We start from the raw sequence: 17,181 nt of genomic DNA on the forward strand, positions 1-17,181 counted from the left end.
GCACCCCTCAAGCCCAAGGTTCCCCACCCCCTCCTGCCCTGTTCTCAGACTTGCCTTAGATTCACCATAGTGGTGCCCCCTGTGGGACCTTAAGGCCCAGGGTGACCCCCTGTGGCAGGTCTGGCTGAGTGACAGCCTGACGGGGCTGAAGTTCTCAGTGGCACAGTCCCACCTGCCATGACGGCAGGCCCCTGTGGGGTCAGAACACCAGCCCTGCATGGCATGAGACAACTTCTTTTTTCTTTTTCTGCTTTTTGGGTCACACCCAGCGATGCTCAGGGGTTCTTCCTGGCTCTGCACTCAAGAATTACTCCTGGCGGTGCTTAAGGACCATATGAGATACTGGGACTCGAACCCGGGTCGGCCACATGCAAGGGAAATGCCCTACCCGCTGTGCTATTGCTCCAGCCCCATGGGACAACTTAATACAAAGCCAGTGCAGGAGATGGCGAGAATGAACTAATCACACACACATACGCAGGAAAGCACGCACACACACACAAACCCTCTGGGTGGTCTCTTAATACAAATCTAGCGCAGGAGATGGCTAGAATGAACCAGTCACACACACATACAAACCCTCCAGGTGGTCTCTGAGCCACAGCTGGGTCCGATGCAGCGTGGACACGGCGGGGTCCCATTTGTCCCCACCCAAGGGCCTCAGCTGAAATGGGTCTACCATGCCCCCAACCCCACACCAGTGGGAGGGGATGGGATGGGGGCGGCGGTCCTTGGGCCTAGGAAGGTCTTGCCTTCTGTTTTGGTGAGGGAAGAATCTCCCCGAGGCTCTGCTCTTCACAGCCCCTTCTCCCATCCGCACCCCCCACCGACGGGGCCATCTGCTGCCCTCCAGCTGCCTGCCGGAGAGAATCAGCGAAGGACAGGAAGCTGCAGGGGGACCTGAGGCCGCCCCGTGGAGGCCCATCTCGGCTTTGGAGCCCCAGGGCCCTCCCCGGCGGCATCCACAGCGCTCGCGTTCACCCCAGGGGATGGCTCCATATCTGCTTGCGTATATCTGCTCGCGGCGGTCACTCCCGTCCCTGCGCTGCGCACCTCCAACCACTGACGTCTCCGTCCCGCAGGGACGCTAAATCATCCGGTGAAATGGCGAGAGGAGGACCTTGGAGTCTTTAAAAATGACACCAAATCCCACCCGCAGAGCACAAAGGGAAAGTGGGGGCGTCTCAGGGAAGCTCAGCGATGCTGGGAAAAACCCAGTCTCCGAGCTTTAAATAAATGAGGTGTCAGTGAAAATACGGAACCTCGAATTCGATCATGAAGGCACCCCAGAAGGGCGTGAGGAACGAACTGAGGGGGGACCTTGGCCACAGCTATTTGCTGTCAGCTCCTGGAAAAGAACCGAACTCGGAAGCACAGAACTGCTGGCTGGGATGGGTCGCATCCTGGGTGCGGGGGCAGGAGGGGTCTGGGGGCCACTGGGCAGGGGCACCAGGAAGCTTTTGTGTGCGGATGAGGGAAGGGGTGGGGGGTAGAAGGCTGCCTGTAGGGGTCTCCCTGGCCACTACTGCTGACCAGGTCAGGGACTTCCTTTGGGGCCTCCCCAGCTGGCCCTGAGGGTTCCCCGCTGCGGCCCTGCTGTTGGATTGTCTCTGGCTGGGGAGGGTCCAGAGTTGCTGGGTGGGGTGCCACCTACACCCCTCCTTCTCACCAGCACACAGGTGGCCGAGTCAGGGCGCCCGTGGGTGGGGCAGGGCTGCCCTCACAAGCCAGCCTCTGTGGAGCCTCTGTGGTCCCAGTTCACGAAACCAGCCAAGTATTCTTCCCTGTCGCTTTATGAGGTGCTAACCCGGCCCCCTTCGAGCTGGGAGAAGAAACCTCATTTGCCCCGTCATCAGCCAGTGGTTTGAAGGGAAGTGAGTTCCTGAGCCTGCAAAGGCAGAGAGGGTTCTAGAAGGGTTCCCGGGACTGTCATTCACGGCGGGTGTAAAGCCTCAGCGTTTGCAGCTCTGCCTGGTGATTTCTGGCTTTCCAGAGAGTTCTCATAGCCCTGCGGAGCCCCCTCGTTCACAGAAGGGTCTGTCTTCCCGCCGGGGGGGACTCGCCTTTCTTCCAGTGCTCAGTGCCCGAGGACGCAGATGCCTGCGCAGCGTGCCAGGCCCTTCCCCCAGGTCACTGACTTCCCCTGAGATGTTCGTTGTTGCCTCAAGACTCTGCAGCAGCGAGGCAGTCCTTCCCAGCAGCCAACCCGCTGTCACAGATGGATCAGTTGAGCTCGTCCGAAGCGGCGGCCCAAGCCCTCAGCTGAAGCTTGGCAGGGCCAGCTCGACTGCACAGCCAGGCTCTCCTCCACCCCTACCCCGCTCCCTGGCAGGGTTAGGAAGAGGCGAGCAATTAGCAGAGAAGAGCCGAGATGTGCGACCCTAATTAGCAGGCTCTGGTTTGTCTCCTCACTTATGCTCAGATCAATGACAATTTCAGATGCTCGTTTTCTTTGGAGATGAGTCAGCCCAGCGGCGGCTTCTTAGAAGCGGATCCTGACGGCCGCCCGCCTGCCGTCCACACTGCGTGCGGCGACTCCGCATCGCCACCTGGTGGCGGAGCTGTCACACAGCAGGGGTGAGGCTTCAAAGAGAAACGCTTTTTGCTTTTTTCACCCGCCTCCGCTGATGGGGCAGCAGGAGCAGGGCAGGAATGCACAGCGAGAATCTCCGTCTCCTGGCTGGGCACCGGATGTCTGACCGTGGTGGGGCGCGCTGGCCCTGACGAGCTGCTGCGTGAGCTGGTATTCCGGAAGATCCCTTCTGCCGTGGCATCCCCTAACTGTTCCCTCACGGTGGCGTCGAGAGTGAAATGCTCAGCACCAGTGGGGAATTAGTGTGTTGGAGAATGGGGTTTTTTGAGCCGTGAGGTCACTCCAGGAAGACAACTTGGGGCGGGGGTTATTTCTCTCCTCTTCGAGATTCTCTGACTCCAGGTTGAGTCTCTCTTCCTGCCTTCCCTGGACCACGCCGAGGACGTGCCCATTGGGAACGCGCCTGGCTTTTATTCAGCAACTCCCCTGAGGTGCCTTCAGTTCATCGAGGCAAAGCACCCTGATGTTTCAGATTCCACTTAAAGGGGCTGGAGCCATAGTACAGTGAGTCGGGCACTTGCCTTGCGTACAGCTGACCCGGGTTCGATCCCCGGCATCCACATATGATCCCCCGAGCCCTGCTAGGAGCGATCCCTGAACCCAGAGCCAGGAGCAAGCCCTGAGCACTATCAGGTATGCCATTCTCCCGCCTCCAAATAAATTCTAGATGGGAGTGTCATATTGGTGGGGGCAGGGGCCAATCTGTGGGACCCTGGTCCATACCCCTCATGCCCTGTGGGGGGGGGACCAGGGAGGCTGAGAGTCTTGCCAGGTCAACCCAGTTGATCTGCAGAGCTGAGATCTAATAATAGCACCCTGTCCCTGCCCCATCACCAATCCCCCTCCCCCCCCTTCATGGATGCCTCATTTGCCGGGGACTCCCAGGCAGGAAGCAGAAGGGCCACTGCGGTTGAGGCCCAGAGGACACCTTGGCTGTGAAAGAGCCACAGAATCAGTCCCCCCCCGCCGCGAGCCGCTGCCCTGCTGCTCTGCTCACTGCAGGGCTGCGTCCTCGTCCGTCCTCGTCCTCGGTGCCCTTTGCTCAGGCGCCCATTCAAAGTGCCACTGAGCTGGAGGGGGGAGAGGTGTGACCGTCTAAACAGACGGGGGAACCTGCTGGAAAGGACAGTCCCTACAGTGCTGGGGTCTGGTCTGTTAGCACTGTGGGCGGGGCCTGCGGCAGCCCCCAGGAAGACCCAGCCCTCACGCCAGCTAGGTGGGACCAGCAGCCGTGGGCCCTGGCTGCAGTGGCCAAGGGCTGTGTGCAAAGACCTTGAGCCTTTCCTGGGTGCAGGCAAGAGTTCCAGGTGGCCGGAGGAAGCTCCAGGAGCGGTGGGAGAGGCCAGTTTATTTATGGCACATCTGGCCAGAGACTCGGGCTGAATCAGGACTCAGGGGTTACAGTGCTCCCCTTGCATGGGGCCAGCCCCAGTTCAGTCCCTGGCACTGGGCCCGAGAGTTTGCCTTGCTGGAGACTGCTGCTTTGAATACAGGCACATGTGACCGTCACCAACCCCAGCACCGCCAGGTGTGGCCCCTGCGTGCACTGTTGCTCCTGAGCACCCTCGGGTGTGGCCCAGCACCCAGTCTCCAGCACCACCTGTGGCACTGCTAGGAGTGACCCCCGAGCACTGCGGAGTGTGGCCCCCCAACAAAAGAAATGAAATGAAACCTGGGCATGGGGGCTGCAGAGATGGGCACCAGGGTTCAGGCACTTGCCTTGTGAGCACCTCACCCACTTTGTTCCTTGGTGCCATGAGCACTGTGGTGTGAGTCGGGTCCTGAGCACCTCAGAACTGCATCTGTTGGTCTCACATTGAACCACTGCTGGAGTGGCTGAGGATTACCAGGAGGAGCCCCCGGGTCTCCTGAGCACTGCTAGGGAGATGCCAAATACATGCACAGATACACACGCACGCACACACACGTACGCACACACATGCACACACATGCATGCACACACGCACACCGATGCACACACATATGCATATACATCACACACACGTACACACATGTACACACACATATACACACTCACACACAAGTATGTGCACAAAGCTCAGAGTCTTTTTTTCTTTTCTTGTTTTGCAGGGGTGAGGGCTTGGGCCACACCTGGCAGTGCTCCAGGGTTACTCCTGGCTTTGCACTCAGGAATCACTCCTAGCGGTGCTCAGGGAACCGTGGGGGGTGCAAGGCTATGTTCACGGCTAAGTTCAGACCTGGGGAAGCTCTGGATCCAGCGCACGGGATCATTGAGGAGACCCCAACAGCCTCTGAAGCTCGGGGCCCCGGAGGACACGGGAGCCCCACGCTGCTGAGGGCTTCTCGCCTGCAGCTGTTCCCAGGAAGCAGAGGGGCCAGAGGCTGGGGCACTCACGGCCAGCCCCACAGTTCGGCAGGCACAGGCTCTGCCCAGGCCGGTCCTATAACTTCGCTGAGCCTCCATGTAGGAAAGGTACCCCTACAGTGCAGGGGAAGATCCGTGCAGGGGAGATAACCATGAGCATCAGGGAAGATTCCATGCAATGCAGAGAAGATATCTGTGCAGTGCAGGGAAGGTTTTCGTGAAGGGCAGGGACACACTCTTTTTTTTTTTTTTTTTTGAGGTGCCTACATGAATCAGGCTGCAGGACAACCAGAAATCACCTTAGGAGGCTGGAGCCATAGCACAGCGGGGAGGGCGTTTTCCATGCATGTGGCTGACCCAGGTTCGATTCCCAGCATCCCAGATGGTCCCTTGAGCACCACCAGGAGTAATTCCTGAGTGTATGAGCCAGGAGTAACCCCTGTGCGTTGCCAGGTGTGACCCAAAAAGCAAAAAAGGAAAAAAATCGCCTTAGTACTGGGGCTCACGGGCCATGCTCAATGCATGCGGCACTCAGGACTCGAACTCGTGCCCATCTTCTCGCAAGGCAGGTGCGCCAAGCCCCTGTGCTGTTCCTATATGCCCTTGTGGCAAAAAGATGCTGCCACTTTGTCCCTGAGCACCGCCCCTCCCTCATGTGCGGGAAGTGCAGCCTGGAACCCCCCTGGCCAGCTCTGCACCCTTGAGCAGGTAAGACCTGCCTTGACTCACTCTCCTCATCTGTAGAGGACTCTGGTGTGGTAGTTGTGCTGAGTAAGTAGAGACATTGGAGAGAGACTTCTTGGGACAGCACGCAGGCTATACTGTGTTTTGGGGCTCACCTGCGGTGCTTAGGGCTAGTTCCTGACTCTGTGTTCAGGGGTCACTCCTGGTGAGCCTCAGGGAACAACTGTATTTGCTGCCTGAGATTGAACTGGGGTCAACCACATGCAGGACAAGTGTCTTAATCTCTGCATTCATATCTCTGGTCATGGTGGTCATCATTATCATAATCAGCTCCTCCCCCTCCTTTCTTTTTTTTTTTTTGTTTTTGGTTTGTTTGGGGGCCGCAACCAGCTCTGCTCAGAGCCTACTCCTGGTTCTGCTCTCAGAGATCGTTCTTGCGCTATTGCTCTAGCCCTGCATGTATACATGCGTGTGTGTGTGTGTGTGTGTGTGTGTGTGTGTATGTTTTTCCCCTTACAATTTATATAAACACGGGTTTACAAAGTTGGTCATGATGGTTTGTTACAAACATTCAGTATTTTATTTATTTATTTTATTTTATTTTTTTGCTTGGGTCACATCCGGCAATGCACAGGGGTTACTCCTGGCTTTGCACTCAGGAATTACTCCTGGTGATGCTTGGGGGACCATATGGGATGCTGGGAATCGAATCCAGGTCAGCCACATGCAAGGCAAACGTTCTCCCGCTGTGCTATCCATCCAGCCCCACAAACATATCAATCCCACCACCACTGCATTCTCCCACCACCATTATTTCCAATTTTCTCAACTACCCTTTTTTTTTTTTTTGCTTTTTGGGTCATGCACAGGGGTTAGTCCTGGCTCTGCACTCAGAAGTTACTCCTGGTGGTGCTCAGGGGACCCTATGGGATGCTGAGAATCAAACCCAGGTCAGCTGCGTGCAAGGCAAATGCCCTACCCGCTGTGCTATCTCTCCAGCCCTCAACTACCCTTTAATCCTGCCCCCAAAGCAGGCCCTTGATAATATTTTTTATTGCTTGTATATAAATAATTCGCTAAAAGAATGATCAAAAAGTATTTCTGTAGAAGAAAGTTTGTGAAGATTGTTTTATCTCACCATGGAGCCAGTAAGCCCTTGTACAAAAGATTACTAAGATGTTACAGGTTAAGCTTTCTGTGTTTATATTTTGTTAATGAAGATTGCTCTAGCCCTGCATGTATATATAATCTATATTCTGTCCCATCTAATCTGGTGTGCTACTCTTGATTTATCAGTGTTGTAGAGTTTGAGATGTGGCACCAGGAAATCCGGAATTTTTTAATGGAGTGATACAGCTGGAATTAAATTTTTAATTGTGTGTTGTGTGACTTTGGGGTGTGTGTGTGATTGCCAGGGATTCTGGAAGTACAGGGAGATGGGGGGAGGTAGCCCATCCCAGACTCCATGAAAACCTGGAGGTGTCAGTCATAAAACCTGCACACCTGAGTTTTTCAACAGATTAATTTCTGGATGAGGCTTGTCCTGAGCAGTGGAGTCCGGCTGGGAGTATGGCGGCGATTGTGGAGTGTGGAGGGTTTTGGATGCCGGGACTGTGTTTGGGTGGGTGCTGGACTTACCCACCCTACTCCAGCGTGCCCTGGACGAATCAACATTGCACAGGATCTAGAAGAATCTCTTGTGTTTATATATTTTTTTAAAAAAGATCCACTCTTCAGAGTCAAGAGATAAAATTTATTTGCAAGAATTTTATTGTTTGGGGGCCAGAGCAACAGTACAGTGGGGCGAGAGTTTGCCTTGCATGCGGCTGACCCAGGTTCAATCCCCAGCATCCCACATGGTCCCCCAAGAATGACTCCCCCTGCCTGGAGTCATTCCTGAGCGCAAAGCCAGGAGTCACCCCTGAGCATCACTGAGTGTGACCCAAAAAGAAAAGTATTATTTAATTTATTTTATTATTTTTATTTCTGTTTGGCCTTGGGGAGCCATATGAGATGGTGGGGATTGAACTCGGGTCATGAAACAAGTGCATTACCCACTCTGCTATTACTGCTCTGACCCTGTTTGCAAGAATCTTAGACAGATGGGGCCATAGAGCGATGACGTAGGGTTGCCTTACGGTACTTGCCCTCCACCCAGCTGACCCAAGTTTGACCCCAGCACCCCGTAGGGTGATCCCTTAGTGAAGAGCCAGGAGTCAACCCAAACTCAGCCCGGTGTGGCCCAAAACATGAAAGGAAAAGGAAAGCAAGATCTGCCAGCCTGCTGAGACAAGTGAGTCCACTGTAGGACAGACGGGTGAGGGGCGCTGTGCAGTCCAGCTGAGACCACAGGATCCCTCCTCCCCTCACACACTTGCTCCGGTTTGGACCCACAGCACCAAGTGGATGAACGGAATCATCAGGGCAGGACTCTGGTGGCCTTGCTTCTCTGCTACGGTGTTGATGCCTGCACACAGCTGCTGTGGTTCCAGGGCTTGAGTGTGTGTGTGTGTGTGTGTGTGTGTGTGTGTGAGAGAGAGAGAGAGAGAGAGATGAAGCATGTGTATGTGCGTGTCTGTGTGATGGAGCACGTGTGTGATGGGACATATGTGCGCGCATACATGTATGTGCATGCCTGTGTATGATGGAGCACGCATATCCGCGTGTGTGTACATGTGTGTGAGCGTGCATGCAGTCCATGAGGGGTGATGCTGCATTCTTTCTGCTTGTAGTGCTTCCCTGCTGAGACAGTGGTGCTCACACAGTGCTCTCTGGGTTCACAGTGCTCACAAAGTTTCTGTGGGTACACATTTTCGGTTGCACCTGTATCCACCTGTTATGCTTCTGTTTGTTTTGGTTTGGGGCTCACACCCAGCGGTGCTCAGGACTTACTCCTGACTCTGCACTCAGGGATCATTCCTGGCGAGACTCAGGGAGCTGTATGGGATGCGGGGGATAGAACCCAGATCAGCCATGTGCAAGGCAAGTGCCTTGTATGCTGTACTCACTGGCCTCTCATGTTCGAAATTTTTCTTTTTTTGGCGGGGGCCACACCCAACGATGCTCAGGGGTTACTCCTGGCTCTGCACTCAGCAGTTACTCCTGGCAGTGCTCAGAGGGCCATATGGGGTGCTGCGAATTGAACCCAGGTCGGCCGCGTGCAAGGCAAACCCACTGTGCTATCGCTCCAGCCCCCATGTCTGAAACAATTGCTAATGAATTTCACCTCTTGACCCTGAAAAATGGGTCTTTAAAAAAAGTGTGTGTGTGTGTGTGTGTGTGTGTGTGTGTGTGTGTGTGTGTGTAAATGCAGGGCAGAGAGATAGTACAGCATGTAGGATGCTTGCCTTACATGCATTCGACCTAGGTTCAATTCCTGGCATTGCAGATGGTTTGCTGAGCACTGCTAGGAGTGACCCCCGAGAGCAGGACCACCCCTAGCCAGAGCTGCCCCAGTGTGATGGGCAGGGGTGTGCCCCCCGTCCCGGGAAAACTGCCCGAGCCCCAGCCCTGGGCCCTCCTTTTCCCTCACACCGACCATCATGCCGGCGGGACCCCAGCCCCCCTTCTATGGGCAGCAAAACGGGTCTCTGGACAGTCTGTGGCTTTGTCAGGGCTGTCCACAGGGTGGGTGGCGAGAGTCGCGAAAGTCCAGGCCGCTGGAGAGCCTTGGAGACGACTGCCTTGTGGTATTTTTAGCGTAGAACCAGACACGCAGCGCAGCTCCGATAAATCCTTATCAAGAGCGGAGCATTGTTGTCAATTAGGATGATGGACTGAGGCATTTTTAGAACCGCGGTAAGTAAATTACGACTATTTTTAAAGGTGGCTCTCAGGCAGACTTCCTTTTGCATGCAGGCCTCTAAGGCAGGGGCCAGTTGTATCACAGCGTCCTCCCCACGTCTTGACAGAGTGCTCCCCAGATCGTGTCTCCGAGAGCGGGCGCTGGGTGCTGGACCGCTGGCAGAGGGGATTTGGAAACTCCACACCAGCTCCTGGACTGCCCCCCCCCAGCACTGCCCCGCCCCCACCCCCTTGAAGCAAGTGGGGAGGTTGCAGCCACACTCACAGATCTGGGGCTCATCTCGTTTTTTAATTTTTCGTTTGTTTGGGAGCCACACCGGGAGGTGCTCAGTGTTTAGTCCTGGCTCTGGGCTCAGGAATCACTGCTGGTGGGCTTGGGGAACCATATGAGGTGCCAGGGATCAAAGCTGGGTCGACCGCGTGCAAGGCAAGCCCCCTCCCTGCTACGCTATTGCTTCAGCCTCTTCATTTAACTCTCTGTTTGGGTTTTGGGCCATGCCTGGCAATGTTCAGGGGTTACTTCTGGCTCTGCACGCAGGAATCACTCCTGGCAGTGTGTGGGGTCCATATGGAATCCCAGGGATTGAACTCGGGTCAGCTGCATGCAAGGCAAATGCCCTCCCCGTTGTACTCTCACTCCGGCCCCATACTGTTGATTTGCATTCCCCTGTGAGAGCGTTTTGACCATCTGTAGGTCTTCTCTAGAGTAGCTCCATTCTTCTTTCCATTCCGTTGAGGTCATTTTCCTTTTTAAAATTCTTGGGCCACACCCAGTGGAACTCAGGGATTACTCCTGCTCTGCACTCAGAAATCACTCTTGGCGATGCTCAGGAGACCACCTGGAATGCCGAGGATCGAACCTGGGTTGGCGGCATACAAGGCAAGCACCCTCCCTGCTGTACTAATGCTCTGGTCCCCTCATCATTTTCTCTTCCTGTTGGAGAGTTTCCTGAGTTTGGGCTACTTGGGCCCTGCGTCAGATGTACCTAGCCCATTTCTCCAACATCCCATCGAGGGTCACTTTGCTTTCATTTTAGTAATTCTCCTAATGCAAATTTGCCATGATAAGATAATCTATATGCAGAAAACAGCCCCGTCTTAAGTGCATTTGCGTGACAGTTTTTACAAACCGAACACCTGGCGGCTTTGGGGAGAGCCAGAACCCCACTCAGGAGCAGAGGGAGCAAAGCCGGCTCCCTCAAGGTCAGCCCTGCTCGGGGGCGCTGGCAAATCGCACACAATGTCCTTTTCTTCCCTTCAGAGTTTATGTTCGGATGATTCATCCCCTTTTGGGCTTGTAATTGTGGTTCCTTCCTTCTCATGACTGATTCATCGTCACCTCATGGAGAGACAGAGTTTATTTAAACATTCCACCCTTGGCAGAGAGAACAGCTGTGCCGATTCTGCTTCCATTAGCCCTTCTGGGGGTGCAGTTTGGGGGACCCGAGGCGGATGTCAGGCCGCGGGCTCAGCTCGAGTGGTGGGTCCTCGTCTCTCAATGTGGCAGTGCCGGTGGCCCTTGGAGACTTCCGGTGGCTCTGTGCCCTCCCTACCCTCGCCAGGGCCTCTCTGTCTCTTTCCACTGCAGTCGCCAAGTGGCGTCTACCAAGTCGCATGACGTACGCGGCATCTATTTTGTTCCTCCTGATTGTTTGTGCAATTTATCTATTTATTTTGCTTCTTGGGTCACACCCAGCGATGCCCAGGGGTTACTCCTGGCTCTGCACCCAAGAACCTCTCCTAGCAGTGCTGGGGCGGCCATGTAGGATACCAGGTATCAAACCCAGGTTGCGGGGCTGGAGCAGTAGCACAGCGGGTAGGGCGTTTACCTCGCACACGACTGACCCAGGGTTCGATTCTCAGCATCCCGTATGGTCCCTTGAGCACTGCCAGGGGTAATTCCTGAGTGCAGAGCCAGGAGTAACTCCTATGCATCGGCAGGTGTGACCCAAAAAGAAAAAAAAAACCCAGGTTGACTGTGTGCAAGGCAAATGCCCTACCTGCTGTACTATCACTCCAGCCCCCAATTATTTATTTATTTTTTAAAAGTTTTTTTTTCTTTTTGGGTCACACCTAGCATTGCATAGGGGTTACTCCTGGCTCATGCACTTAGGAATTACTCCTGGCGGTGCTCAGGGGACCATATGGGATGCTGGGAATCGAACCCAGGTTGGCCGTGTGCGAGGCAAGCACCCTACCCGCTGTGCTATTGCTCCAGCCCCTATTTTTAAAAGTTATTTACTAACCATCTGGAGAGTCACTTGTTTGCAAACAATGGTTCCTCCTTTTTTTTTTTCCTCACCCAGCAATACTCAGGGACCACTCCTGGCTCTGTGCTCAGGGATCACTCCTGGTGGTGCTTGGGGGACCATATGGGATGCCGGGGATAGAACCCATGCAGGGCAAACGCCCTCTCCGCTGTGCTATCACTCTGGTCCCCAATTCCTTTTGAATGTTACCTATTGGTGGGAAATATATCTGAGAATGGCTTCTTGCTTTAGAAAGTCCTGTGCTTTCCTTTCCACCTTTTAGTTGATTTTTTTTTTTTTTTTAGGTCAGGGCATTTGAGGATTCTGCAAAGGATCGCAGAGCAAAGAGGGGTGAGGAGAAGGAGTTGAAGGGCATCACCCGCCCTACACACACACACACACACACACACACACACACACACACACACAATCTACTGGGAGCTTTGGAAGTTCCATGCAGAGGTTCATGGGCCCTCTCTGGGCACTCTGGCGTTGCCATGCCGTCAGAAATTAGGAGAGATGGTTTGTGTTTCCCGTCATGCGCTGAAGAGCTGCTCTGAGATCCAAGTCCCTTTCCCTCTCTTTTGTATCGGGGGCTGTGAAATGATTTCACTGACTGCAGAGAAATCGAGACAAATGCACTTGTTTCCTTCACTCCGGCTCCTGACAGGCGGGGAGCACTTGGGGAGTCGGCTTTGCTGACGAGGCGCTGCGTTTTCAGCACTGAGAACGAGTGTGTGCCTTGAGCTAGAAAGTGATAAAGCGGACAGACACTATAATTTATCCAACTTCAATAGCTCAGCTTTAGCTTCTACGTGGCTAGAAGTCAGCCCATCTCCCCTCCCTAAGGGGGAAAAACTGTTGTCCTGCTCCCTTGAGACTTCCCGGTCAGCAAACTCCCAGCATAGCTCACTGGGAGGAACCCACGTCTGCAGGGGAGGAGAGGGCATCGGATGGACCTCCCGGGGCCCACGGAATGCCCGGAAGGACACTGATTCCTCATTCCCTTTGCCCTCCCATCAGCCTCTTGTCAGTCAAGACCTGGTTCTTAGGGGGCTTCTACGCGAGGAGGGGGCTGGCACGGAGAAGCTCTAGGCCAGAGCAATAGCTGCCAATAACCTAAAACAGCTGTAGCTGGGACGACCAAGGCAGCACGTCTGCTCCTTCACGTGACATGACTGTCCGGCCATGGGCCCCCTGCACAGGCCCAGACTGGAGGACAGGCCCCTTTAGGAGGTTTAAGCTCCTTGTCACCGATTCATGATCAAGGGAACAAAACTGGAAATCTTTGCCCCTTCGAGTGGAGGAGAGGGCACGTCTGTTGGTGCGGGGAGAAGAGGGCACTTCCGGTTGGGCGGGGGAAGAGAGCACTTCTGGTGGGAGGTGGGGGAAGAGGAGCCTTCCTGTCAGTGGAGGAAAGATGAGATCACTTCCGGTGATGAGCCGAAGTGGGACCAGCAGTCCATCATTTCTGGCTATCACTTAATCACTTAACTTCCCGTTAGTCGTCGATTTGCTCGAGCGGGCGCCAGTAACGTCTCCATTTGTCCCTGTCGCGTGCTAGTGTAGCCCAATGGCATCTCTTCGCTCCGGGAACATGGAGGGCCTCAAACCGATCGTTCATGACCTTGACAAAGAAGTCTGACCATCTGGTAGGTGGGCGGCCACGCGGTCTCTTGACATCCCGTGGAATCCAATCAGTAACAGCTCTAGTCCAACGGTCGTCTTTAAATCTCATTACGTGACCAGCCCATCTGATTTTCGACACCTTGGCAAATGAGACAGCGTCCCTGATCCTTGATCGTCGACGGATGTCAGAACTCCGGATTCGTTCTCTCATTTGAGTGAAACGTGATATTCCAAGCATAGCTCTTTCTATTCTTCTTTGGGAGACCTGAATGGCGTTCTCATCTTGTTTGCGTAGGGCCCAGGTCTCTGAGGCATATGTTAATGCAGGAAGTTTTCCAGTAACTACAACTGGTCTCATTTCTGGCTATAATTTGTTGTTTTCCTTTGGGGGCCCGACTCTGTACTGTCTCTCCAGCCCCCTCACTTCTCACCTTAAAGCAGCTTCCTGTCATTCCTATCATGTGTTCAGGGAAGGCAGGGGCAGGACCGAGTACAGTATTCGGGGCTGTGTAACGCCCGACAGATCTGTCTCTGAGTTTTCTGAGTGAGATAAGCCTAATGTGGCAAACGAGATGGGTGGGGTAGGGGGGTGCTCAGCAACTGAGGTACGATGCAAAGCGGGCTCTAGCTTCCAGCCACGCGATTCTTTTCCTTGCTTTCCTGCTGAAAGTCCCAGGGCAAATGTCATATCTTCTCCGTGTTTCCATTTCCTCCTTAAAATGGGGCCAGAGAGACAGGACAGCAGGTAAGGTAAAAGCTTGCCTTGCACGCGGCTGACCCAGTTTCAATCCACAGCTCAGACCAGGAGAAACCCCTACGCATTGTTGGGTATGGCCCCCAAATAAAACAAATCTTGGGGATAATAGTAATAGTAGTTTTGACCCCAAGAGGTCGCCACATCCAGGAAGCACAGCCTGTCAGCCCTAGCACCTTCCCGTGAAGAGGCGCTACTGCGACATCCCATCCCTTCCCTGGGTGAGGAAGCAGCGGTTGTTTGTTAGATCAGGAAGTGTTAGTTTTCTTTCTCCCTTCCGGGGTCCAGCAAGCATTGGCGTTGCAGGAACTAAACACAGAGCATGCAGACTTGCAGTGGTCAGCGTTGGGAATGGGAGGGCTTAGGCTCTGCTGTTGGACAAGAGGTTACTGGAGACAAGATTTGGAGGGCAAATTTCTGTGAAGCACGGATGGTAACCAGGAGGGGAACCTGAAGCAGGATTGCTGGGTGTAGAACCGGAAGCAGGAGAGCCAGTATAAAGCCGGAAGTGGGAGAACTGGGTATAGAACTGGAACCGGAAGCGGGAGATGGTTAGAGAGGAGAAGGCAGGCCTTGACGGTGTGGACGGGAGTACAGTGTCCAGTGATTGGAACTTGTGATCTCCTCCCAGGACCCGAGACAAAGACTGTGTCAGGCCTCCCTGGCCCATCTCCCAAGGACATGTCAGGCTCAAAAAAAAGCCTCTGAAGTCAGTGTGTAAACACCCTGTGCAGGTACAGAGCCCCGCAGAGCTGGGGGCCCCATGAGCCCCGCTCTGGATTTAGGGCAATGCTGCAGCTCAATGCAGTGAAAAGACTTAAAGGCATTCCCTGCATACAGCTCTGTTAGGATTTATCACTTAGAGTTTTATTGCAGCTCAGCACATTATAAAAGACTTTCAGATCTCACAGTTTAATTGCCAGGAAAGCGTTTAGACGCCACTTTAGGACTCCAGCATGATCGGATCACCGTGACCCTGCAGGTGAGGAGAGACCCGCCCTGGGCTCCCAGTAGGAGACAGAGATCAGCACCGGCCTTCCACTCCTGCGCCAACTGGCCACGCCCTCCCCCACTCCAGAGCTCCCAATCTGCCGTTCATGCCTCTGCCTAGAACCTTCCTCAGGCTCATTCACGACGACTCCTCTTCACCCTCCAAAACCCCCTTGGGATATCCTCAATTTGAAGCTTACAAATAGGTTTTTCTATAGAAAAGTTACCTGGTTTTCTAGACTTTATTATTGTGATTGTTATTTTGGCTTTTCTGGGTCAAACTGGGTGATGCTCAGGGGTTCCTCCTGGCTCTGCACTCAGGAATCGCTCCTGGTGCTGCTCGGGGGACGAGATGGGATGCTGGGGATCAAACCCAGGCCGGCTGTGTGCAAGGCAAACGCCCTGCTCGCTGTCCTATTTCTTCAGCCCTTTTGTTGTTTTTGCATCTCAGCCAACTGTGCTTGGGGCCTCCTCCTGGCGCTCTGCTCAGGGACCCTCTGGGTGCTGCCCGGGGTCATATGTGATGCCTAGGGTGGAGCTGCGTGAAAGGCAGGTGCCTCACCCCTGTCCTAGCTGTCTGGCTTTCTCATTAATTTATGACATCATTTTAGTTATTCATATTTTTTAGAGGATGGACCATCCCCTGATATGCCCAAGGGCTGCCCTTGGCTCTGTGCTTGGGGGTCTCTCCCCACAGAGCCTGAGTCCCGTGCCATGCCAGGGATTAAATCTGGGTCTCCCGCATGCAAAGCACAGCCCTCAGCCTGCCAAACTCTCTCTCGGTCCCTCTTTGCTTTGCTTTTTCTCGCCTTTTATTTGTGGCGTGAGGGAGGGGACCACACCCAGCTGTGCTCAGGGCTCACTCCTGCCTCTGTGCGCAGGGACCCCTCCTGGCTCTGTGCTCAGTCAGGGCTCACTCCTGCCTCCCTGCTCAGGGACCCCCTCCTGGCTCTGTGCTCAGGAAACCCTCCTGGCTCTCTGCTCAGGCTCACCCCTGGCAGTGCTCCAGGAACAATAAACCGTGGTAGGAATCAGACTGGGATTGGCTCTGTGCGAGGCCTTCCCCGCGGTACCATCTCCCGGCCCCTGCTTTTCTTTTTAAATTGCTGGCCAGGGGGACCGGAGCGCCAACATAGTGGGGATGGCGTTAGCCTTGCATGCGGCTGACCTGGGTTTGATCTCCAGCCCCCCATAGGGTCCCCTGAGCACCGCCACGAGTGAGCCCTGAGCTCAGAGCCAGGAAGAAGCCCTGAGCATCGCTGGGTGCAGCCCCCAAAAGAAAACAAAAAAGATGGGGGCTGGGTGATGGCACAGTGGGTAGGGCCGTTTGCCTTGCACGCGGCTGACTGGGGTTCGATTCCCAGCATCCCATATGGTCCCCTGAGCACTGCCAGGAGGAATTCCTGAGTGCAGAGCCAGGAGCAACCCCTGTGCATCGCCGGGTGTGACCCAACAAGCAAAAAAAGAAAGAAAAAGAAATCGCAGTGCCCTCGGTGAATGCAAGGGGGGCCAGGGCTCTGAAGGTCATTCAAGGTGTGCACTGGGGGAGGGCGGGGAGGGCGGCGCCCCAGTCTCTAACCCGCTCCCCTCTGCTTGCAGCTGAGCCCCTGCCGCTGATGGACCTGTGCCGGAGATCCATTCGCCTGGCCCTGGGCCGCCAGCGCCTGCGCGACATCAGCGCCCTGCCCCTGCCGCAGTCGCTCAAGAACTACCTGCAGTACCAGTGAGTGGCGCTGGGGGCGCGGCGGCGCCCTGCAGGAGCCCAGGCGGCCACCCCCGGGACGCCCGGCAGGGGGCGCCCTCCTCCCCGCCGGTCCCCGGGACGGACGGTCACTCCCCGGCCCGGCCAGCCCAGCGGCCTCTTGGTCTTCCACGCCCCGCCCCCGCCCCCCGCCCCACGGCAGCAGCCTCGCTGCCTCGCAAGCCAGAAGAGCCCGAAGCCGCCCCGTCCCCGGCATCGATCCGAGCGCCTGCTTCCTTCTGCGCAAAGATGAATAAAACATGGACACTGCTGGCGTGGCCCGGCGTAGACAGCAGGGGCAGCGCCGGTCAGCCGGCCGGCTCAGGGAGAAGATTGCCTCTGAATAATGGATGGCCGGAGCAGCAGGCGCGGGCACCGTCCCCCGAGCGC

At 55.1% G+C, this 17,181-nt stretch overlaps 1 protein-coding gene across 1 annotated transcript in view; it reads left to right on the forward strand.

Annotated features, from left to right (window-relative positions):
- The window catches only part of SPSB4 (splA/ryanodine receptor domain and SOCS box containing 4), a 36,595-nt gene extending 19,811 nt beyond the window's left edge, over nucleotides 1–16,784 (forward strand). The window contains exon 2 of the mRNA XM_056121843.1: nucleotides 16,650–16,784. Coding sequence (XP_055977818.1) covers nucleotides 16,650–16,777 — 128 coding nt within the window. The 3' untranslated portion in view covers nucleotides 16,778–16,784. The remainder of the gene's footprint in view (nucleotides 1–16,649) is intronic.
- Nucleotides 16,785–17,181: the final 397 nt, after the last annotated feature.

Source organism: Sorex fumeus, unplaced genomic scaffold (assembly GCF_029834395.1).
Source record: "Sorex fumeus unplaced genomic scaffold, SorFum_2.1 ptg000044l, whole genome shotgun sequence".
Lineage (NCBI taxonomy): Eukaryota > Metazoa > Chordata > Mammalia > Eulipotyphla > Soricidae > Sorex > Sorex fumeus.